Below are 23,619 nucleotides of genomic sequence, written 5' to 3'. Positions count from 1 at the left end.
ATAGTGACAGGAAGTGGTGACAGGATGATAGTGACAGGATGTGGTGACAGGAAGTTGCAACAGGACGGTAGTGACAGGAAGTGGTGACAGGAAGTGGTGACAGGAAGTGGCGACAGGAAGTGGCGACAGGAAGTGGTGACAGGACGATTGTGACACGAAGTGGTGACAGGATGATAGTGACAGGAAGTGGCAACAGGAAGTGGTGACAGGAAGTGGTGACAGGATAATAGTAACAGGAAGTGGTGACAGGAAGTGGTGACAGGATAATAGTGACAGGAAGTGGTGACAGAACGATAGTGACAGGAAGTGGTGACAGAGCGATAGTGACAGGAAGTGGTGACAGGAAGTGGTGACAGAACGATAGTGACAGGAAGAGGTGACAGGAAGTGGTGACAGAACGATAGTGACAGGAAGTGGTGACAGTAAGTGGTGACAGAACGATAGTGACAGGAAGAGGTGACAGGAAGTGGTGACAGGAAGTACCTTTTGGCGGATCTCCGCCTCCATCTTGACGGGGGAACCAAACTCGGCCACCTGGCGGACGCCCTCACTGGCGTAGCCGCCGTATTCCCACAGCATGTAGTCTCTGGAGTGCGTCGCACCGATCAGCGCCGACCAGTGGTTCGCTCGTTCTGAGAGCAAAACGAGAGAACGGGTCAAAGGTCAAAGGTCAGGATGTGATCCTGAGCCATTGTGACCTTTGACCTGGTCACTCACGTGGATAGTCTCGGGGGTGGACGTCCTCAGACCAGTTACCGTAGAAGGTCAGTCGATATTTGGCCGAACCACAGGCGCAGCAATCGGTGGGCGGAGCTTCTGTGGCACCACCCGACACTGTGGGCGTTATTACAGCTGTTATTACAGTCACTACAGTTACGACACTACAGTTATTGTTATTACAATTATTACAATTTTTTTACAGTTGTATTTGCAGCAGCCCTTATTATGGTTGTTATTCCGGCTGTTGTCGCACTTGTTACTACAATTGCTATTACACTTGTTATTGCGGGTGTTATTACATCTGTTGCTGTGTGTTATAACACTTTTTAATGACAGTCATTACCTTTCTCACACAGTCGGATGGTGAGGGAACCTTCATCCTGGAAGTAGACGACCTTCTTCTGGACGATGCTGGCCCTGTGTTATTACAGTGTGTTATTACAGTCAGTCACACGCCAATAGAGGCGAAGCTCATTCTCATTTAAATATTTGTAAAAGTTCAACAATAGCCTGACCAATCAGGGGGCCCCCCCCACACGGGAGGCCCCGAGGCTGCAGCCGCGGTCACTCTATGTATTAATCCGCACCTGATTACAGTTAGTCATTACAGTTGTTATTACACCTCCCCCAGCGAGGCGTCTCTCACCCTCTCACCTCAGAACGACGCAGCCCCCCCCGGTGGGCGGGGCCGTCCACAGCACCTGGATACGGGTGCGTCGGCGGGGGGTCGTCTCCGTCACCACCGGGGGGCAGCCGGGCAGGAAGTGGGTGTCGTCGCCATCGACGATCTGAACGTAGAACGTGAGGGAGAGTTAGCAGGAAGTGAGGGAGAATTAACAGGAAGTGAGGGAGAATTAGCAGGAAGTGAGGGAGTATTTGCAGGAAGTGAGGGAGAATTAGCAGGAAGTGAGGGAAAATTAGCAGGAAGTGAGGGAGAATTAGTAGGAAGTGAGGGAGAATTAGCAGGAAGTGAGGGAGAATTAACAGGAAGTGAGGGAGAATTTGCAGGAAGTGAGGGAGATGAACAGGAAGTGAGGGAGATTGACAGGAATTGAGGGAGAATTAACAGGAAGTGAGGGAGATTTAGCAGGAAGTGAGGGAGAATTAACAGGAAGTGAGGGAGATTTAGCAGGAAGTGAGGGAGAATTAGCAGGAAGTGAGGAAGAATTTGGAGGAAGTGAGGAAATTCACATGAAGTGAGGGAGATGAACAGGAAGTGAGGGAGAATTAACTTGGTTATTCTTATAGACGAAGTAATGTGTCATCTAACTAGGTTACTTTTAAAAACAAGTAATCAATAAAGTAACTAAGTCACTTTTAAAACTATAATAAGTAATCAGATTACTTTTTCAATGTCACTGTCATAAGACTGACAACAAGTCTGCTCATGCTGCTGATGCTCCGGCTGGAGGACAAACACAACGAGCTGCTACTCGTAGCTTTGTTTGGGTGGAGCGGCCGGGAGTGGAGAGGGGTGGGGTGGGTTGGGGGGTGGGGGTGGGGGGTGGGGGTGGCGGAGCGGGGGTGGGGTGGGGGGGCACATTCCAGGACGGCTGCCAGAAACAAGCGAGTAGCAGCAAGTGAGCAGAGAAAACAGGAACACAGCTGCTTCGTCTTTTCAGTCCAGATACAGAAGATAAACTCGGCAGCAGGACTTTTTCTACAAACTCTTTTTTTAGACACGTAATATGAATAATATGTATTTTATATAACAACATAAACTCTTTGTCCTTAAAAGGAAAATGTCACTGCCAACACGTTTACTCCAAATTATCGTTTGACAACTAATTTCTCTCCACCTCTACCTCCACCATCTCTCCATCTCTATGTCTTCCATCCATCATCAGTGTGCCCCTAGTGGCCAGAACCTCCAGTGGTCGTCATGGAAACTGAGGGGTGATTGGCTGTCAGAACATCATGCTTGTGTTTGGCCGCAGTACCAGGTGTTTCCAGCAGGGGGCTGGAGGCGCCTGGTAAACCCTGTTCCCTTGTTCAATGGTTCCATTGTTTGGACCAGGAAGTGGAAACTAATCGACAGACTTGACTTCCTGTTTACGCCGAGAAAGCCTGAAGCCTGAGGCTGTCCCACGTCCCTGACTTTGTCTGTCCCACGTCCCTGACTTTGTCTGTCCCACTTTGTCTGTCAGGCGTCTGGCGTCTTCTCCGTCTGGACGTCACAAAATAAACCAGCTCCTGGTTTCCGGAATGTTCTCCAGAGCCCCTGGAGGATCTTCTCACCTGGAAGTGGCCGGCGAAGTCGTCAGCAGCGGTTCCGTCTCGGCCGTCCTTCAGCGAGACGAGAGTGAATCCTCGGAAGTAAGACGGACTTTCAGCCAGGAGGACCACTGCAACCGGAGCAGAGAGACAATGTTACCTGGTACCGGGTCCACCTGGTACCAGGCCACTGAGACAATGTTACCTGGTACCAAACCACAGAGACAATGTTACCTGGTACCAGGTCCACCTGGTACCGGACCACTGAGACAATGTTACCTGGTAACAGGTCCACCTGGTACCAGACCATGAGACAATGTTACCTGGTACCGGGTCCACCTGGTACCAGACCATGAGACAATGTTACCTGGTACCGGGTCCACCTGGTACCAGGCCACTGAGACAATGTTACCTGGTACCAGGTCCACCTTGTACCAGAGCATAGGGACAATGTTACCTGGTAACAGGTCCACCTGGTACCAGACCACGGGGACAATGTTACCTGATACCAGACCACACAGACACTGTTACCTGGTACCGGGTCCACCTAGTACCAGACCACTGAGATAATGTTACCTGGTACCAGACCACAGAGACAGTGTTACCTGGTACCAGGTCCACCTAGTACCAGACCACAGAGACAGTGTTACCTGGTACCAGGTCCACCTAGTACCAGACCTGTGGTACTAGGTGGTACCTGGTACCTGGTAGGTGGTACCTGGTACCAAGTCCACCTCGTACCAGACCACAGAGACAGTGTTACCTGGTACCAGGTCCACCCAGTACCAGACCACAGAGACAGTGTTACCTGGTACCTCTGTATGTGGTTCCGGGCCGGTAGTCCTCCGGGTCTCCCTCCAGGCGGAGCCTGAACTCCAGGTGACCCTCCTTCCTGGTCCCGGTGGTCCCGGTCCCGGTGGTCCCGGTCTGGAGGATCCGCCCACAGCCGCTTCCTGCTGCTTCCGACGAGGCGGAGAGGTGGAGGAAGGTGGAGGAGAGCAGCAGGGCACACACACACACCTCACACACATCCATCTCACTACACACTGACGGTACACACACCGAGGGAGAGAGAGGGAGAGGGAGAGGGAGAGGGAGAGAGAGAGAGAGAGAGAGAGAGAGAGAGAGAGAGAGAGAGAGAGAGAGAGAGGGAGAGAGAGAGAGAGAGAGAGAGACGGTACACACACACAGAGAGAGTGAGGAGGTGAGGGGGCAGAGAGGGATCACAGAGAGAAAGTGTTAAGAAGTGAGAGAGAGCAAGAGAGAGAGAGAGAAAGAGAGAGAGAGAGAGAGAGAGAGGCAGGGATAGATAGAGGGATCACAGAGAGAAAGTGTTAAGAAGCGACAGAGAGAGAGAGAGACTGATGGTACACAGAGAGCGAGAGAGAGTGAGAGAGGGAGGGAGAGAGGGATCACAGAGCGAGGGAGAAAGAGTTTGGGAGAGAGAAAGAGAGACTGACGGTACACAAAGAGAGAGAGAGAGAGGAATGGAAAGAGGGATCACAGAGAGAGAGAAAAAGAGGGAGGGGAGAGAGAGAGAGAGAGACAGAGCGAGCAAGAGACACTGATAACAGAGACAGAAACAAACACACTTCCATCTCACAGCCCACCGAGCGCCAACAGAGGCAGTGACGGCTGGCCACTAGGGGGCGCCAGGGCACCGCCCACCCCCTCCTGGTGGAAGCAAAGAGGATTTTTTTCTTTTTTTTTTGAAAATATAAACTAAAGAATAGTTGAGATGAAGTCTGTGATTATTAACTGTCACTTCTCTTCTATTTTTACCGTTTGAAAGAAGAAATTTGGCTGAAAAGCTGCAGGTCAGGTTTTATTTTTTATTTTTTATTTTTTAAACACACGTAACATAGTTAAAGAAGGTCCGGATTAAATCCAGCTAAATGGCGCAACACTGCCACCTGCTGTTGTAAAAGTGCAACTGCAGTCCGAGCTCAGGGTTGGTGTGGCAAAGCATTGTGGGTAATTCCTTCACTGCAGGTGAAGGACCTGAGAAAATAGACGCTTAGAAATGTACGTTCGACTGAAATAGTGGAAACGACCACACCTAAGTTATCGTTTCGCACTTTTAACTCTATTTTCGCCATGTTTTTGTGACGTTTAGCCTTTGTTTTTGTCGCATTTTGTCACTTTAAAAGGAGTTAGCTGTCTGTTAGCATTGCGCTATCCTAAACACAGACTTCAATTTTCTAGCTTGTGCTTGTATTTGTTTGGAAGTATGCTAATAAAAAGGTCTTAATAAGTGTCTTTATTTACTGGCTGTTTAAAAGCTCAATATGTTTCACCACTCTCAATCTACAAAACGGGGGGGGGGGGGGGGGGATTTAAAAAATCACAGAGGCACAAACTCTGGCGCTAAAGTTAAAATACCATTTATTAGAATTTGCACAAATATCGAAACTTTTGATTGATGAGTTTTACACAGAAACATCGACACGTGAAGAAGCTTCGCCGTTTAACCTGGAAACGTCTGGTAAAGTTCATCTTCTGGAATAAAACATGAAATATCACGTTAAAACGTCCCGACGTCTCGTCATGTAGAAAGAGCTTTTAAACTGCAAAACTGAAATATGACCTCGTGGTGTGAAGTACTGTGAGTAAAACTGGAGTTTCAGAATCCACACGTTCCTCCGACTTGGAATTCTTTGAGTAACACGTTTCGCAATATTCGTTTTTAAGTCGAATTTGTGCGAGAAAAAAAATTTGTATCACGGCAGAAAACAACACTGTGACTTTTTTTTTTTTTTATTGTAGCCGTAGTCCAAGTACCTCAGGAATACTGCTTTCTAATACACTCTTTTTATGGAAGTATTTCTGTGCCACCAATGTGAATTTGATTTTATTTTTTTCACCATTGAAATCAGATTTGAATTTTAAAAAACCATCAAATTTCAAGAACAGAATTTTTGTTGCTTCTGCTTTTTTTCAATATTGAAATACATTCAGTTTAAAAAAACGCTTCAGCGTCTCAAAAATACTCAAAAATGTTGTAAAATCTCTCGCCAGTCGCCTCGGCTGAGTCTGAACGCTACCTTCCTGTTGCAGTGGTCACGTGACCACCAGAGCAGAAGCTGATTGGCTGGATGTTGGACGATGGAGACGGAGATCGGGAATTTCTTTTACACGTCGAATTTTTGAATATTTGTAGACACCGAATATTTTTACTCTGAATTATATTTTTTACATATTGAATTTTAGAATATTTTGAGAAATTTATCATTTTTACACTGAATAATTTTTTGGGGATATTGAATATTTTGAGAAATTTAATATTTTTACACTGAATTATTTTTTTACATATTGAATATTTTGAGAAATTGAATATTTTTACACTGAATTATTTTTTTTTACATATTGAATTTTTGAATATTTTGAGAAATTGAATATTTTTACACTGAATATTTTTCAATATTGCAAAAAAAAATAAAAAATCATCAGAAGCAACAGAAATTCTGTGCCTGAAATCCGACGGCTTTAAAAATGATTTCGACGGGGAAACGAAACTCAAAAGAGTCAGAAAAAAAAAAAATCTAAACTCTTGACTGCGCAGAAATACTTCCACAGTTCTTAGCCGGCGTCCAGCCGGCTCGTCCACACAGACTCACTTCCTCCTCCGAGCGTCTGAACTGAATTCGTTTTCTCCCAAAACCTTCCAAGGCGTCGACATTGAAATGTTGATTTTTTTTCCCCCTCGAGACGCTTTAATTCGTCTTTTCTGTGTTTTTTCCCCCCAAAGTGCTGGTTTCACCTCCTCGCTGCTCGTCTCCGATAAATCTACACGGTACAATATTATAGCGTCTCGACGTGGTGAAGCTAACTTATGGCTATAACTCCTGTAGAACCAGCCACATGATGAGGAGTCGTTTATACGGCGCGTCGTTCTTTTCCACACTTTCCTCAGTAAAAATGAGGATGAGCCGACGCCGGCCCGCCCGCTCGCTCTCGTCGGCGTTTCGCCGAACGACGTAGAAAAAAAAACCAGACGTCCCGCGGGAGAGCCGGAAAAACGACGAGAAACGGTATCGGGGACGACGTCGAGCCGAAGGTTTCCTCGTTGCATAAATCTCTGCGTCGGATCGTCTGATATTTACAAGAAACACGTGGGAATCGTTCACGAATGGGAATTTTTAAAAGAAAAAAATCAAAACAAAATGAAAAAAAACCAAACAAAAAAAACATCGTCCGGGAGGCGGAGTCTGTAAGGAACCAGGAAGTGAGTCCAGCAGGAGGGTCACATGACGAACCAGGAAGTGGAAACTCATTTCTTCGGTTTTCATCCTCAACGTGTGTGTATGTGTGTGTGTGTGTGTGTGTGTGTGTGTAATATATGTTGTTGTGCCTGGACACTTAAATGTATACGCCCCCCCCCCCACCGGACGTACACACACACACACACACACACACACACACACACACACACACACACACACACACACACACACACACACACACACACACACACACACACACACACACACACACACACACACACACACACACACACACACACACACACACACACACTTTGCTGACTCGGATCGTGACAAAATGAGTGTGACGAGTTTAAGTTAAAATCTTTTACATGGTAACCACGGCGACTAAAAGCTGCGTTGAAGAAACAATTTTTTTTTTTTGCGTTGAAATAACGTGAGTGGATCGGAAACACTCACGACACTGATTATTGATCACAATCAATAAAGTAAAAGACAAAAAGCACAAATATCAATAAAATTAAACCGAGATGCTCCCGGGACAAACCGCAAGGTTCTGCTTTTTTTTTTTGTGTGTGTGGTTTTTTTTTCTCCTCAAGGTTCTCGACTCAACGACAACAAAAGAAAGAAAAAATAGTTTGAGTTCTTCCAGCTGTTCTGGTGGTGAATCCAATCCGGTCCGGCCCGGTCCGGTCCGGTTCCGGTTCCGGTTTGTTCTAGGACAGACCGGCCCCAGTTCAGTTCAGAGGAGGACTCAGGGGGTCCAGGAAGAAGAAGAAGGGGCGGGGCTACAGGAAAGGGGGCGGAGCTGCAGTGGAAGGGGCTACAGATGGTGTGGTTGTTTTGGGAGGGGCGGGGCTTCCGGTAGGGGGGCGGGGCCACCACGATCCGCTTCAGCAGATTGTTTCGAGGTGACGAGAGTTCTGAAGAGGAAACACTTTATTGATTATTACTGTTAGAATATACTTATTGATCGACGGCCTGACCTGGACCTGTGTGTGTGTGTGTGTGTGTGTGTGTGAGTGTAGTAAAAGTGTGTGTTACCAGCGGCGTGTCGCTCCACGGCGGCAGGTCCTCTGGTTCCGGCGGGTAGGACATCCACGACGGGCTCCGGTACGAGGACGGTGGAGACATGACGAAGTAATCAGAGTACCCAGGCCGGTTGGCCGATATGGCGTAGACGGCGGTGATGGGGTTTCCTGCGCGACACGGGCAACGTTAGCGCGCCGTCTGGCAGGGCCGCCGGTCGCCGGCGCCGGCGCCGGCGGGGGGGCGTCGCCTCACCTGAGTAGCTGCTGAGCGTCTGGTCCACGGTGACGGCGGGGAACGGCGTCCTGGACAGCGGCAGGTAGGGGGCGCCGTTGTGCTGCGGCGGCGGCGGCTGCAGGTCCGAGGCCTCGGACCCGCGGGATTTCAGGCTGACGTCGGGGGTGGAGCTGTTCACGGTGGAGTTGACGGAGGTGATTGGCGCGCAATGAGACGAGTGTGTGTGTGTGTGTGTGTGTGTGTGTGTGTGTGTGTGTGTGTGTGTGTGTGTGTGTGTGTGTTACCGTCGTAGTGAGGTCCCGGGTGGTGCCCCGAGTCTGGAGGGAACCAGTGGGGGAGGGGCGCCGATGCCCATGTCAGGAAGCTGAGTGAAGCGGAAGCCCTGTTAATGCAGGAGGTTCTAGTTTACAGACGTATTGAAACCAGCCGTCCTCAGAGGATCAACCACCAGTACCAGTCTATCCTGCTCTCTGGAGGATCAACCACCAGTACCAGTCTATCCTGCTCTCTGGAGGATCAACCACCAGTACCAGTCTATCCTGCTCTCTGGAGGATCAACCACCAGTACCAGTCTATCCTGCTCTCTGGAGGATCAACCACCAGTACCAGTCTATCCTGCTCTCTAGAGGATCAACCACCAGCACCACCTGTCCTGAATGTCGGGTGCCTCCGGTTACCGGTTTGGGCAGGCTGCACTGGTGCAGGTCCTCGTAGGCGGCGCTCCTCTGGCGCCCCCCACAGGGGTGGTTCATGGTCCCGGGGGCGCTGGTCACGCCGTCGCTGTAGTGGCTGGTGTGGGACGGGTTGTAGGCGCCGTGGGCGTGGCGGCGGTGGTGATGGTGGTGGTGGCGGCTGGCGGCGAGAACCACCGATTATTTCAACACACTTAATATGGGAAATTGCTATAATTACTATAATGAGTTAAAGTGACGGAACAGACGGGCTTTTTCCAGGAAAAGAAAAGAAGAGGTAAAAGAAGAGGTGGAAAAGAACCAAGAAAAGAAAAATGGAAAATAGAAAAAAAAGGGAAAAAAGAAGGCAAAATAAAGAAAAATACAAAAAAGAAGAGAGACGGAAAGTAAAAAAATAGAAGAAAAAACTAAAGAGACTATCTCGTATTACTAAAATAAGCTAAAGTGGCTAAAAGAGCCAAAACGCTTAAAAGCTTAAGTAAAAATACGAAAAAAAAATCAAAAAATGGCTACAGTCGCTGAAAATGTAATAAAACTCGTTGAAAGTTTCCGGCAGAAGATCTAAATTTACCCGGTTGGAGGCGAAGGAGGGTCGTGGTCCGGCGGCGCCAGGCTGAAGGCGTTGCCTAGCAACACGTGCATCTGCGTGCGGACCTCGTCGATGGACGGCTGCGAGCTGAGCGTGGACGAGTCGGAGCCGCGGTGACCTTTCACCCCCAGGCTGCCGGTCCCGGTTCCCGTGGACCCGCCGCCGCCGCCGTAGCCCAGAGATGTCATGAGCCGGTCCACGTCCGTCTCCTCGCAGGGCTCCGGCTCCCCCTGGTGGCGAGAGAGCGACGGTACATCAACACGACGACGTCGATACGAACAGACGTGGAGCGACTGGAAGGGAGGGAGGACTTGAACTCGCATCGTAGCCGTTGTTGCGGATCCCCCTCCTGGACCGTTCCCGGAGCACCAGCAGGTCCATCTCCGTCTCCACGGGACTCGGGCTGCTCAGAGACTGACGGCTCCAATATGGCGGCTCCCGCGGCTGCGAGTACCTGACAAGGTCGAAACACCGGGGCGTCAACGTGACGTCGGATCCTCCCCCGCCGGCCGAGAGAGAGAGAGAGAGAGAGAGAGAGAGAGAGAGAGAGAGAGAGCTAGCATCACGGTACCTCTGGTGACACCCTGCGAACGACGCCCTCTTCTCCTCCGCCGTCATCGGCTCTTTGGCGCTGCCGTTGTGGCGAGCGTGCCGGTTGTCGCGGTGACCGTAACCGTGGCCGCCGCTCTCCGACAGCGAGAACTCTCCGTAGCCTTTCCTGCGGGCCTTCTGCCGCAGCTTGTTCCTGTAGCGCTCGATGTCCGACTTCTGCTTCAGCCCGGCGGCGTTCGTCTGCAAGCGACGGACGGAACAGTTGTAAAGTCTCCGTCCGCCGTCGGTTAGCAAGGAGGAGCAACACCTGAGCAATCTGGTTGACTCACCTCGCCGTTGACGATCACAGAGTTGCCGATCACCGAGTTGCCGATCACAGAGTTGCCGATCACCGAGTTGCCGATCACAGAGTTGCCGATCACAGAGTTGCCGATCACAGAGTTGCCGATCACAGAGTCCTGGCTGTGAGACGACGACGACGGGTACGAGAACGTCGGCTGAACCGTCAGAGGCTTGATGGTGACGAGACGCAGAGAACCTGAATCCTCTGAGGGGGTGAGAGGGTGAGGGTGTGAGGGTGTGAGGGTGTGAGGGATGAGAGGGTGAGCGAGAGATGGTGAGAGTGAGAGATTGAGAGTTTGAGGGTGAGAGAGTGAGAATGGTGAAAAGTGAAATGTTTAACAACCACAGAACTGAGTACAGCTGCCAACATCCCACATCACATCACATCTTCCTCCCCCTCCTCCTCCTCCTCCTCCTCCTCCTGCTCCTCCTCCTCCTCCTCCTCCTCCTCCTCCTCCTCCTCACCTCTCCGTTGCTCCTCCTTTCCGTTCTTGCTTCCGGTCGTCGTCCGACGGGCCGACGAGGTTTTGCTGGTGTTCAGCTTCCCGGAGCTGTGACTGGACACCGAACCGTCTTCATCGCTAGGCAACCGCCTGGAGTTACCATGGCAACAGAGGAGAGGGTGAGAAAGAGACAGAGAAGGAAAGAGAGAGAGAGAGACAGAGAAAGAGAGAGATTAAGCTGAATCGGATCTGGGTCTTGATTGTTGTTTTTAATTATTCTGCTGTAACCATGGTGACGGACACGTTACTACAGCACCTTTAGTTGTGTGTGTTTGTTTCTCCACCTCCACCGGGTGACGGAGGACTCACCCTGTGTTGTGTACATCAGCCGGCGGAGGTCTCTTGCTGGAAGTCACGTCCTGCTGCACCTTCTTGTCCAGTGACACCGACAGCGGCGCGTCACGCACCGGCAGCCCCAACGCCAGCGTCTCCTTGGTGACGGAGACGGCGTCGTCGCCAGGGCGACCCATGTGCTTCTTGGCGTAGTCGAATCCCTGGACGGGCTGAATGAGAAGAACAGGAATTAAACTGGACGTAGTTCACCAGGTACAAACCATCAACAGGAAGTAGTTCACCAGGTACAAACCATCAACAGGAAGTAGTTCACCAGGTACAAACCATCAACAAGAAGTAGTTCAGCAGGTACAAACCATCAACAGGAAGAAGTTCAGCAGGTACAAACCATTAACAGGAAGTAGTTCAGCAGGTACAAACCATCAACAGGAAGTAGTCCAACATTCACTCTTTCCACTCACCATCAGTCCAAATCACAATTCATCCATCCATCCATCCATCCATCCATTCATTCATTCAGTACCTGGTGATGGTAACTGGCTTCCCGTCGATATGAAGCCTAAATGGGGCAAAGGCCAAAGGTCAGCAATGGTTGATGACGGTCGAAGAGAAGCTAACGGACGACCGCGCCGTACGACCTCACCTTGGATCGAGTCCTGAAGGTCCTGAAGGCGCCGCTCTTGAAACTGAACTTGTTCCTCTTGCAGACGATGAACGCCACCATCCCGATGACCACCAGCAACAAGAAGAGCGGCGTGAGGACGGCCATGATCCACAGGTTGCTGGGCGGCGTCTTGATCACGGCTGGAAACAAACTGAACGTGAGCGACAGAACATACAGAGACTTCGTTGCCGTCGACGACGGCGAGAAGACTTCTCGGTCCAGTTCAGGGGTTCAACCCTTTCAACACCAGAACCAACGAGTGTGAGCTTCTGTGATTTCAATGTCAGTGTTGAAGGACTGAACAACCTTCGGTTCCTCCAGCCGTCTGCTGACTGGTCAGTGACAATCGTCACTCTGGACAAGGAGCAAGATCACCACACCTCACTACCAGATCACTACAGCTGACCTGCGCACACGTCATGAAGCAAAAAGACACGCAGATAAGACCGTAGATAATTAGCTTACGCTCGGCCTGCACTTGCACGAAGTATCCCAGCGTCAGCGCCATGGTCTGGGAATCCAGGCTGCTGAGGGTCTTGGCGGCGGCGGTCCCAGTGATGGGGGCGCTGTTCAGCTGGGCGTAGTAGGTCATCTCGGCCGGGTTCTTGGGACCAGGAAGTCGACGCATGCTCACCATCTGGAGGGGCAGCAGCACAGCACGGACCACGTGAATGTAGAAAAGTGTCGCCCCTTCCCTATCAGCACAACCCTAACCCTGACCCCCCCCCCCCCCCCCCCACCCCCAACCCTACCTGAACGGTGTAGCCCCCCACAGTTGCGGCGCGGCGGGCTCTGGCTAAGCCGGCGCTCTGCCTCCCCGCCACCAGAAAGAGCTCGGCCAGGCGCTGCTCCATCAGGCTGGCAAAGGTCTGGTAGTTGTTCTCCAGCAAGGAGCCGTCTACGTCCTGGATCACTGTCAGGAAGCACGGGACCGCTCAATACTACTTTATCACTGCAGGTCGATTCAATACAACTTTATCTACAAAGCGTCAAACCTGACGCCGGGCATGAGGTGAGAGAGGAGCAGAAGGAGGAGGAGGGAGAAGAGGAGGATGAGGAGGAAGAGGAGAAGGAGGCTTTACCTGTTTTCACCCAGTAGATCTTTGTTGCTGTCGATGTGTTGAGGTTATAGTACTGAAGCGCTGGAGGAAAGATAGGGAGACGCTCACAGTCAACAGTTGGGGGAGGGGGGGGTAATCATGTGTTCATCATTCGACTGGGTTCTAGATTCATGTGCTCATCAGACTTACGTTCGGCGATGATCAGCGGCGGGTAGAACAGGAAGTAGCCCACCAGCTCGGCCGTCAGCTGATTCAGCAGTTCACTGGAAACGGTCCCGTTCAGAACCGAGTCCTGGTTCTTCACCACGTAGACCAGAGACACGGACGGAGAGTCCGGATGCTGGGACACACTCAGGACCTGAGGGTGAACACATGAGGGTCAGTTCAGAGATTTGTGTGTTCATCGGACACGAGGTTGAGATCAGCCATCAAGTATCACAGTGGCAGGGAGCTTAGATAACCTGAGCAGTACCTCCACAGTCTGTAGGTCTAAAGCTGAGAGAACCTGAGCAGTACCTCCACGGTCTGTAGGTCTAAAGCTTAGAGAACCTGAGCAGTACCTTCACAGTCTGTAGGTCTAAAGCTGAGAGAACCTGAGCAGTACCTCCACAGTCTGTAGGTCTAAAGCTGAGAGAACGTGAGCAGTACCTCCACAGTCTGTAGGTCTAAAGCTGAGAGAACGTGAGCAGTACCTCCACAGTGAGTCGGTCGTACGTCTCCAGGACTTTATCTTGAGCTTCCTCAAAGGCGTTTTCCAGCCGCGTCTCCAACATCTGGACGAAGCTGCAGGAGAAGATCTGATCCGTCGGACCGACGAACCTCAAGACTGGAGGAGGAACAAAGTTAAACATTTTATTTGCGCTTCACCTTCACGCAAAGTACCAGTTATAATTCAACATGGGTTTTCTCCACCCCCGTCTCTTGTCTGATCTGTACTTCCTGTTCACTTCCTGTTTTCTCACCTGTCCTCAGCTGCAGGTGAATCCTCGGCAGTGGCAGCCAGGGGGCGACGGGAACCAGAACGGCCGTGACCGGCGGCGCGTGCTGCCTGACGTCCGCCAGCAGCTTGTCGAAGCCATAAGCGTTTAGCGATTCGACCACCAGCGAGGAAACGTAAACGCTCTTTCCGCTGGTCACGTAGTAGCCTAGCGTCACGTTGTGAGGGCTAACGTCGTCCTGTTCAACCTACGACAGAAGCAGACAAGATTTCAGGTTGGCACTTCCTGTTTCGCACCAGAACACTTCCTGTTTCACACCAGAACACTTCCTGTTTCACAACAGAACACTTCCTGTTCCTCACCAGAACACTTCCTGTTTCACACCAGAACACTTCCTGTCTCACAACAGACCACTTCCTGTCTCACAACAGAACACTTCCTGTTCCTCACCAGAACACTTCCTGTTCCGCACCAGAACACTTCCTGTCTCACAACAGGACACTTCCTGTTCCTCACCAGAAACACTTCCTGTCTCACCACAGAGCACTTCCTGTTTCACACAATGCCGTCACTGAGAGAAGCTGAGGCGCTAACGCTACCAGGCGGTAGCTTCTTTGGCGTCACTAATCTGAACCTGAGAATAAACGGCTGCAGATGAAACCAGGAGAGGAAATCGGATTATAGCAGATGAATCAATCTTCCCTCTCTGCTGCGTGTCGGAACTCTGAACACCGACGCATCAGACGATGAATATTTATAATCCCTGTGTGTTTGTTCAAAGTCAAATCTGCCTCAAGGGCGCATTCATCCCGTAAATCTGAAAACCAGCGTCCCAGAAAACTGCAGACAATCACAGTGAAAGCTTGTGTTTGGAACGACGCGCCGCCAACGTTCCTCTTTTCACCTCCAGAGCCTTTTTATTCTTCTTCTTCTTCTTCTCTCCATCCCTGCTGCTGCTTTACAATAGTGTTTTCATACAGTGAATAAAGTAAAATCTAATCTAGACTTTTTCTTTAAAATTTCCCTTTTCGTCTTCATTTTCCTTTGGATTTCTTTTCCATTTTTTTTTTCTCTCCGTCCCTTTTTCTTCTTCACTGCAGTCGTGCTAGAGTGAATGACTGACCTGTGCGCTGGCGTTGGAGTCGTTCAGCGCCCCCTGCAGGGCGAGGCTCAGGCCTCTGGACAGGTTCTGCTTCAGGATCAGGTCCAAACTTTTCCTTCGCAGTTCGATGGACAGAACTGTGGAGAGAAGAGTTTGTTAAAAAAACAAAAAACAAAAAACCCCGGAACAGACAGTATGAAAACTGGATGTGATTGTTTGAAACCAGGAAGTCACGGGTAAACCAGGAGGTCATTTGTAAAAACCGGAAGTGGCCGTTTATAACCAGGAAGTCAAGAATAAAAGTCAAAAGTCATTGTTTTAAACCAGGAAGTCATGTATAAAAACCGGAAGTAATTCTTTCAAAACCAGGAAGTCATGTGTAAAAACCGGAAGTGGCCGTTGTAAACCAGGATGTCATGTATAAAAACGGGAATTGGTCGTTTCAAACCAGGAAGTCATGTATGAAAACCGGAAGTGGTCACTTTAGACCAGTTCCTGTGTTTGCAGCTACAAGTGTTTGGTCTGTCTCCAGCTCTTGGTAGTACTGTAGAAATATCTGAGTACTGAGCACTTGTTTGTTTTGTTCAGATGGTAAAACAGTGTTTCTTTTGTATTGTTTTCTAGATTCACAAATTCATTTCATGAAGGGTTTTTACCTGTTCTGACCCAGAACTTTTGGGTCACGTTGCACGGCAGAGGACCTTCCTCAGCGCTGGTGCTGGACGGAGGCTGTGTGGTGGTGGAGGTGGCGGTGGTGGTGGTGGTGGTGGTGGTGGCTGGTGTCGTTTGGACCGGGATGAACACGGTGGTTGGAGCTGCTGTGGTTGTGGTGGTGGTGGTGGTGACCGGAGTAGTGGTGGTTGTAGTTGTAGTAGTGGTGGTAGTTGTGGTGGTTGGGGGGTCAGTAGTAGTAGTAGTGGTGGTGGTGGTGGTAGGGATGGTGGTGGGGGCAGACGTTGTTGTGGCAGTGGTGGTGGCTGGCTGCGGACTCGTCGTGGTCACTTCGGGGCTCGTTGCTAGCGCTGTCACGGTAGCTGTGCTGCTGTTCGGAGCCGATGTTCCAGCCACGGCGGCCACCGATTGGCTGGTCACAGTAGGAGCGGTCGTTGTCACGGTGACCGTCGTCAACCGAAGACTCTCGTCGGTCACAATGTCCCGACTGGCGTCGAGCAGCGCCGCGGTGGACTCGGCCACCGCCTGCGCCCTCGTTGCGGTCGGCAACGGCAAGGTCGAGACGGTGGCGGTGGAGGTGCTGGTGGTGGTTGGGTATCGGGCGGCGGTGGGGGTGGTGGGGGCCATCGAGGCGACGGCGAGCCGCGAGGTGTTCCTGGTGTGCGCGGGCACGGTGGTGTTCCACTGGTGGGTTGAGAAGGGGCTGGTGACGTTGGCAGGCAGGGTGACGTCGTGGTCACCGACGGTGGACAGAAGTGACTCTGGCACCGTGGGGAGGTCCCAGGCGGGGGGGTTGCTCGCCGACTCCTCTGCACAAGACAAAAACAATCACACATCAGAAATTAATCATTTTGTTGTCGTTTCCCGGCTGCTGGTCCGTCGACAACAGAATCAAACTTGAGCGGGGCGAAGGCTAATTCTAATGCTAATCCCCGTGACTACCTGAATTGTTGCCGAAGACGTTGGACGACTGGTTAACATGTGAAGACGCCGTGGTGCGTGGCGCCGTCGTCAGACCGTCGACGCCATTGGCGGGAGTGGCGGTGGAAGGCAGCCTGGTCGTTCTCGTGGTGGAGGGGGGCGTGGCCTTGGATGACGAGGAGGAGGAGGTTTTGGTCCACGCCGCTTTCGACAGCAGCGCCGAAGGTTTTCCCGCCTGCAGCTCCGCCGTCTCGGCCAACATGGCGAGCACCGAGGAGAAGGCAGCCCGCTCGCCGTCACCTCCTCGACTCATCTCCTTCCTCAGCCAGGCGGCGGCCGGATCTCTGGGCGCGACGCCGCTCCGCCCGGCGTCCGCGTGTCGCCACTCGGCGCCGACTTCCGCCCACGCGTCACTTCCTGTCATGATGCCCGTCTCGGAAAACGCCTCGCCGCCTGCTGCCGCGCGAAGGCCGGCTTCAGTTTCTGTCCAAACTGCCGTTCTGGCCTCGGCGAACACTTTCCCCTCAGGCCAAGGTCCCAGTCCGGGACCGGGACCGGGTCCTCGGTCGGCCGCGTCTCCGTCCCTGACTCCGCCTCCAGTCCAGGAAGTGGTGGACGTCCTGGAGGACACGTGCAGTCGCCTCGAGTCGGGATCAGCTGCAGCAACTGCTGGAAAGGCAGAACCAGAGGGTGGTGAAAGGGTTAATTATGAGAGATCCTGAACATGGAAACTTCCCCCGGGTCGTACTTGAACCGACAACCTCTTCGCCATGCGGCGAGCGCGCCAACCACTGCGTCACCGTGCGACCAGCAGAAATCCACAATGGAATAAACGGATGGATGATGGATGGATAGAAAGTGTCGGTTAAAACGAGCAAATGTGTCTCGTCGCCGCCGGCGACCTGCTTTACGTAACGAACGGTCAGATTATCACAGATTACGGGAATCATCCCGTCGTAGAAACACAAGCGGGGTCATTTTCCACGGCTCCCGGCTGAAGTCACGTGACGCTCTGGCGACGGTGCCTTGCCAGTTGGCACTGCGTCGCCTGCTGGAACGCCACCCGGACCCGGAGAGCCCTGCAAGATGGCGCCGTGCGGCTCGTCATGCGCTCCGCCAGGAAGCCGGGAGGGGCGGCCGTGTGGCGGCCGTGTGGCGGCCGTGTGGCGGCTGTGTTGGTCAACATGATTCATGTGTTCACAATGTGACACATCACACTTGGTGGACAGGAAGAGAACCAGGTTGACGGTGTAACAAGCTGACGGTGTAACAGGGTGACATTTAAATAGGTTGATGGTGTAACAAGCTAGTGGAGCAACAGGTTGACGGTGTAACAGGTTGACGTTGTAACAGCTTGATGGTGTAACAGGTTGATGGTGTAATAGGTTGACGGTGTAACAGGTTGACGGTGTAACAGGTGGATGCTGTAACAGGCTGATGGTGTAATAGGTTGATGGTGTAACAAGCTGACGGTGTAACAGGTTGACGGTGTAACAGGTGGATGGTGTAACAGGTTGACGTGTAACAGGCTGACGGTGTAACAGGTTGACGGGGTAACAAGCCAACGGTGCAACAGGTTGACGGTGTAGCAGGTTGACGGTGTAACAGGCTGACGTGCAACAGGTTGACGGTGTAACAGGTTGACGTGTAGCAGGTTGACGGTGCAACAGGTTGACGTGTAGCAGGTTGACGGTGTAACAGGTTGACGTGTAGCAGGTTGACGTGTAGCAGGTTGACGGTGTAACAGGTTGACAGTGTAACAAGCTCACGGTGTAACAGGTTGACGGTGTAGAAGGTTGACGTGAAACAAGCTGACGGTGTAACAGGTTGATGGTGTAACAGGCTGACGGTGTAACAGGTTGATGGCGTAAAAGGTTGACGGTGTAACAGGCTGACGGAGTAACAAGCCGACGGTGCAACAGGTTGACGGTGTAACAGGTTGACAGTGTAACAAGCTCACGGTGAAACAGGTTGACGGTGTAACAGCTCACGGTGTAATAGGCTGACGGAGTAACAGGTTGATGGTGTAACAGGCTAACGGTGTAACAGGCTGACGGTGGAGCAGGTTGACGGTGTAACAGGTTGACGGTGCAGGCCGAAGCGTCAGCGTATCTTCATCCTGCTCCTCATCGTCAGGCTCCGACTCTCAGACGGTTGTTTTCATCTGACCGACAAACGCAGACCTACGAGCTGCAGCCTGTTGTCATGGTAACCATGGCCCGACAGAGCGCCGCTGTTCTGCTTTCTGTTTCTGTCTCTTTTGTAGTTCTGGTTCTACTTTTAGTTTCCCTTTTCCTCTTCTTTCCTTCTCCCTCTCGCCGCGGTAACTAGCAACTGAACACAGCCGCTGGATCATGATGGTGAAAATACCAATAAACAGACTGGAGGTAGAATCAATAATAACCCCATTAAATCAGATATACAGTCGCATCAGTCGACACAGTTTGTACAAAATGATTGATCTAAAAAGCAAAACAAAAGTCACGCACAAGGTGAAACATCTGGTTGAGTCTCAGCAAACAAACCGTTATTTTTAGACACGCGACTATTTCTGGAAACTCAGATTGTTATTGAATCAATACGTTTTCATCCCACTGGAACGTAGAAACACACGTAGAAACACACGGCCGGAGATGCAACGCTTCCGGTTGTTGTTACCGTCTCAAAAGGTATTTTTAGCAACGCCTTTCATTTCGAAAACCAGTGAATCTGAGTCACTATTCCTGTGAAGAGACATGACGCCCACATGTGCTACTGACAGTACAACGGGAAACAGATGTTTTACTGATAGTACAACGGGAAACAGATGTTACTGACAGTACAACGGGAAACAGATGTTACTGACACTACAACAGGTAACAGATGTTTTACTGACACTACAACGGGAAACAGACGTGTTACTGACAGTACAATGGGAAACAGACGTGTTACTGACACTACAACGGGAAACAGATGTTACTGACAGTACAACGGGAAACAGACGTGCTACTGACACTACAACGGGAAACAGACGTGTTACTGACACTACAACGGGAAACAGACGTGTTACTGACACTACAACGGGAAACAGACGTGTTACTGACACTACAACGGGAAACAGACGTGTTACTGACAGTACAACGGGAAACAGACGTGTTACTGACACTACAACGGGAAACAGACGTGCTACTGACAGTACAACGGGAAACAGACGTGCTACTGACACTACAACGGGAAACAGATGTGCTACTGACAGTACAACGGGAAACAGACGTGCTACTGACACTACAACGGGAAACAGATGTGCTACTGACACTACAACGGGAAACAGACGTGCTACTGACACTACAACGGGAAACAGACGTGCTACTGACACTACAACGGGAAACAGACGTGTTACTGACACTACAACGGGAAACAGATGTTACTGACAGTACAACGGGTAACAGATGTTGCTGACACTACAACAGGAAACAGATGTTTTACTGACACTACAACGGGAACCAGATGTTACTGATGTTACAGCACAGTTGCCAAAAAATCAGGATAAAATAACTAAAACTACTCAAATAATAAGCACGTGTATAACAATTAGCCTTTTTTTGGTTGATAATTGTATTTATTTAATTTTTAGAATGTTCAGTCTTCATTTAGAAAAATAAACAAAAACAATTAACATGTTTTTTCCAGGCAAAGTTTTCTTTGTGGAAAATTGTGAAAACGTCTGATTTGGTGTTAAGAAAGACGCCTGAGAGAAGAGATGCTGGTTTTGCAAAGGACAAACTGACACTGACCTCTGGACTGCGCTTCAGTTTCTATAGATAATCTACAATAAAGAGTGAATCACCAGCAGGGGGCGCTGCATTGGAATTGATGTGTTGTTTGAAAATATACCTGATATACCTTTTGTTTTCCATAAACTCAGACTCATTTCAAATAATCCAGCCCCAAAACACATTCATTGTTTAAAAGGGACTAATTAAGCTTCTTGTTTATTTGCATGTTAATAAAAGAGTAATAATTGCATCTATTCACCAGCTGTTTAAAGGTACTATAGTGTTTCACCACTAGGGGGCGTCTCTCAATGTAAAAAAAGGCAAGATCGTTGTGATGTGGTTTATTTAAATGAAAGTAAGTTAAAGTTGAAGAATAGTGACGATCCCGCCAGCCGCCTCGGCTTTCAACTCGTTTTATTGCAGACAAACCAAATCTGTTTACATGTTGATTGTAGTTAAATGTTAAAAAAAAAAAAAAAAAAAAAAAAGATATAGGAGCAGGATGTGATATACGGTGCAGGATGAGGTGCAGGATGCGGTGAGCGGTGCAGGATGAGGTGTAGGATGAGGTGCAGGATGAGGTGTAGGATGAGGTGCAGGATGAGGTGTAGGATGAGGTGCAGGATGAGGTGCAGGATGCGGTGAGCGGTGCAGGATGAGGTGTAGGATGAGGTGCAGGATGAGGTGCAGGATGAGGTGTAGGATGAGGTGCAGGATGAGGTGCAGGATGAGGTGTAGAATGCGGTGTACGGTGCAGGATGCGGTGCAGGATACGGTGCAGGATGAGGTGCAGGATGCGGTGCAGGATGCGATGTTCGGTGCAGGATGCGGTGTACGGTGCAGGATGAGGTGTAGGATGCAGGATGCAGGATGCGGTGCATGATGTGGTGCAGGATGAGATATACGGTGCAGGATGCTGTGCAGGATGCAGGATGCATGGTGCGGTGCATGATGCAGTGCAGGATGAGATGTGCGGTGCAGGATGAGATGTACGGTGTAGGATGCGGTGCATGATGCAGGATGCGGTGCATGATGCGGTGCAGGATGAGATGTACGGTGTAGGATGCGGTGCATGATGCATGATGCATGATGCAGGATGCGGTGCATGATGCGGTGCAGGATGAGATGTGCGGTGCATGATGCGGTGCAGGATGAGATGTGCGGTGCATGATGCGGTGCAGGATGAGATGTGCGGTGCATGATGCGGTGCAGGATGAGATGTACGGTGTAGGATGCGGTGCATGATGCAGGATGCGGTGCATGATGCGGTGCAGGATGAGATGTGCGGTGCATGATGCGGTGCAGGATGAGATGTGCGGTGCATGATGCGGTGCAGGATGAGATGTGCGGTGCAGGATGCGGTGCAGGATGCAGGATGCAGGATGTGGTGCCGTCTGGCCTGCATGTTTTCCGGGACGTGACCCGTTTCGGGCCCTCGGTTACGTCACGCCGGGATGAGACGGATTATCAACACAAAACAGACGGAGGCTCGTTTACCTCAGCGGAATTAAACACTGAGGCCAAAAGAACAAAGAAGAGTAAAAAAAAAAAATAACCTCCCGGTGCTGAAAAACGATCCCGACGCTTCGGAAGCTGCTTGCTTTTTTTTTTTTTTTTTTTAATAATACATTCATTTATTTATTTATTTCCCCACCGCGGCTGATCAAACGTTTCCTCACACCGATCGATCAACCATCAACCATCAACCATCAACCATCACCAGTAAACAGCGGGAGGTGATCGATCACCGCGTCCTTGGCGCGTCACGGTGAACACACAAAAAAAAAAAACAATCAGCGTCTTACCGTCCGCGGCCAAGCAGCTCCGCATCATCAGCATCAGCACCGCGCCGCCCGCCAGGCAGCGGGCCCGCATCCCGGCCGGACCCCGCGTCCTCCTCCCGGTGCCGCCGCTTCCGCCGCCGCCGCCGGTGCACGGGGGCCGGGCGGCCGCCGCGTTCCCCGCGGCCAGCGTCTGTGACACTTCCTTTTTATTATTATTATTATTATTGTCATCATCATCACCGTTTAAACCCCGGAGCCCGCAGCGGGGGGAGCGGCCGCCTCCGCCGCCGGACTCGGGCGTCGGCGTGGCAGACATCGATCCGGTTAATCCATCCAACGGCATCCGATCAACGAGCCTCCGGTCCGGACGAGCAGCGCTCCATGACCCGCTGGAGGCGGCCAGCGTCCCGCTGTGCGTCTCTACTGCGTCCGCAGGGCGCGCTCCATCCGACCGGAAACAGCTGAGCGGGCGGCTCCTTTCAAAGTTAAAGCGTCAGAACGTCCGCGTCGGTTGGAGGAGAGGAGAGAATGAAGGGATTGATGGCGAAACCAACGATGTCAATTCATAATAAACATAATAAATATACAATAAACAACAAATGTATGCATTCTGTGTGATTTGTAACGATGGAGATGTAAAGATGGAGGATTAAATAGAACAAAAATATACTTCTTCCCCTCCTTTCTCTAATACTTAACGCACATATTGTCAATTTCTTCAAGTTCAGAAGTAAATTAAAGAAAAATAATAATACAAACTTAAATCTGACAGTCAAGACGAAATCAGACCGACGAGACTCACAAGTAGAATTTACAAACTGATCCGGAGAAATTAATTCTGACTGAATATCTGGGACCTTATTATTGATTATTTATCATGTGGAACGTTCCGGGTTATTTATCTGGTCTCGTTTGTCCACGCCGAGAGACTGGAAGGTTAGAGAGAATAAACAAGAGTAAACTAATAAATAAACAAAGATGAGAGCATGAAAAAAACCAAACTGCAACAGTGATTTGAATCTCATTTTCTTGTACAACAGTTCAAAATTGATATAAAACAATCCAATGACTCTGTTCCGTCTATTCATTTCTTCTTTATATATTTACTATTTTGTCATCTTTGGTTTCTATTTCTATTTGTTTTCAGAAGCGCTCTAAAGGTCACTACGTGGCTCAATGTCGCCCCCTGGTGGCCGCCTGTCGGAAGACCGTTCAGAAGCTTTGATCTTTTTTACTGAAAACCGATGATATCTCGATTAATATTCCATTTGTGAAGATTTTAAATACCTGGCAGTCGAGCGCTGTCGTCTCGTCCTGCACCAGGAGG

At 50.5% G+C, this 23,619-nt stretch overlaps 2 protein-coding genes across 3 annotated transcripts in view; both read right to left on the bottom strand.

The window, feature by feature from the left end:
* Positions 1–4,042, bottom strand: part of LOC308135989 (spondin-1-like) — a 7,619-nt gene extending 3,577 nt beyond the window's left edge. The window contains exons 1-6 of one of the 2 annotated variants that reach the window (XM_080504170.1): positions 3,743–4,042; positions 2,959–3,065; positions 1,375–1,508; positions 1,064–1,137; positions 718–834; positions 484–632 (exon numbers count right to left, since the gene is read on the bottom strand). In XM_080504170.1, coding sequence (XP_080360296.1) covers positions 484–632; positions 718–834; positions 1,064–1,137; positions 1,375–1,508; positions 2,959–3,065; positions 3,743–3,965 — 804 coding nt within the window. In that variant the 5' untranslated portion in view covers positions 3,966–4,042. The remainder of the gene's footprint in view (positions 1–483; positions 633–717; positions 835–1,063; positions 1,138–1,374; positions 1,509–2,958; positions 3,066–3,742) is intronic. The other variant, XM_080504171.1, reaches the window with a different exon arrangement.
* Positions 4,043–7,972: 3,930 nt separating this feature from the next.
* LOC308136460 (uncharacterized protein) lies at positions 7,973–22,608 on the bottom strand (the record flags this gene model as incomplete). Its single annotated transcript, XM_080504799.1, is given in 27 exon segments — positions 7,973–8,080; positions 8,202–8,356; positions 8,442–8,593; positions 8,708–8,805; positions 9,101–9,275; positions 9,687–10,027; positions 10,029–10,158; positions 10,276–10,496; positions 10,694–10,803; positions 11,064–11,191; positions 11,411–11,604; positions 11,919–11,954; positions 12,039–12,199; positions 12,525–12,696; positions 12,812–12,972; positions 13,142–13,201; positions 13,310–13,478; positions 13,813–13,946; positions 14,083–14,305; positions 15,182–15,297; positions 15,817–16,641; positions 16,775–17,422; positions 17,502–17,655; positions 17,784–17,923; positions 20,165–20,193; positions 21,022–21,907; positions 22,314–22,608. Coding segments are annotated over 27 exon segments (5,943 nt in total). The 3' UTR covers positions 7,973–8,050.
* Positions 22,609–23,619: the final 1,011 nt, after the last annotated feature.

The sequence above is a fragment of the Blennius ocellaris genome (genome assembly GCF_963422515.1).
Source record: "Blennius ocellaris genome assembly, chromosome: 11".
In the NCBI taxonomy this organism is placed as follows: Eukaryota; Metazoa; Chordata; class Actinopteri; order Blenniiformes; family Blenniidae; genus Blennius; species Blennius ocellaris.
The sequence above is the reverse complement of the archived record's forward strand: the minus strand, read 5'-3'. Positions and strand labels throughout refer to the sequence as shown.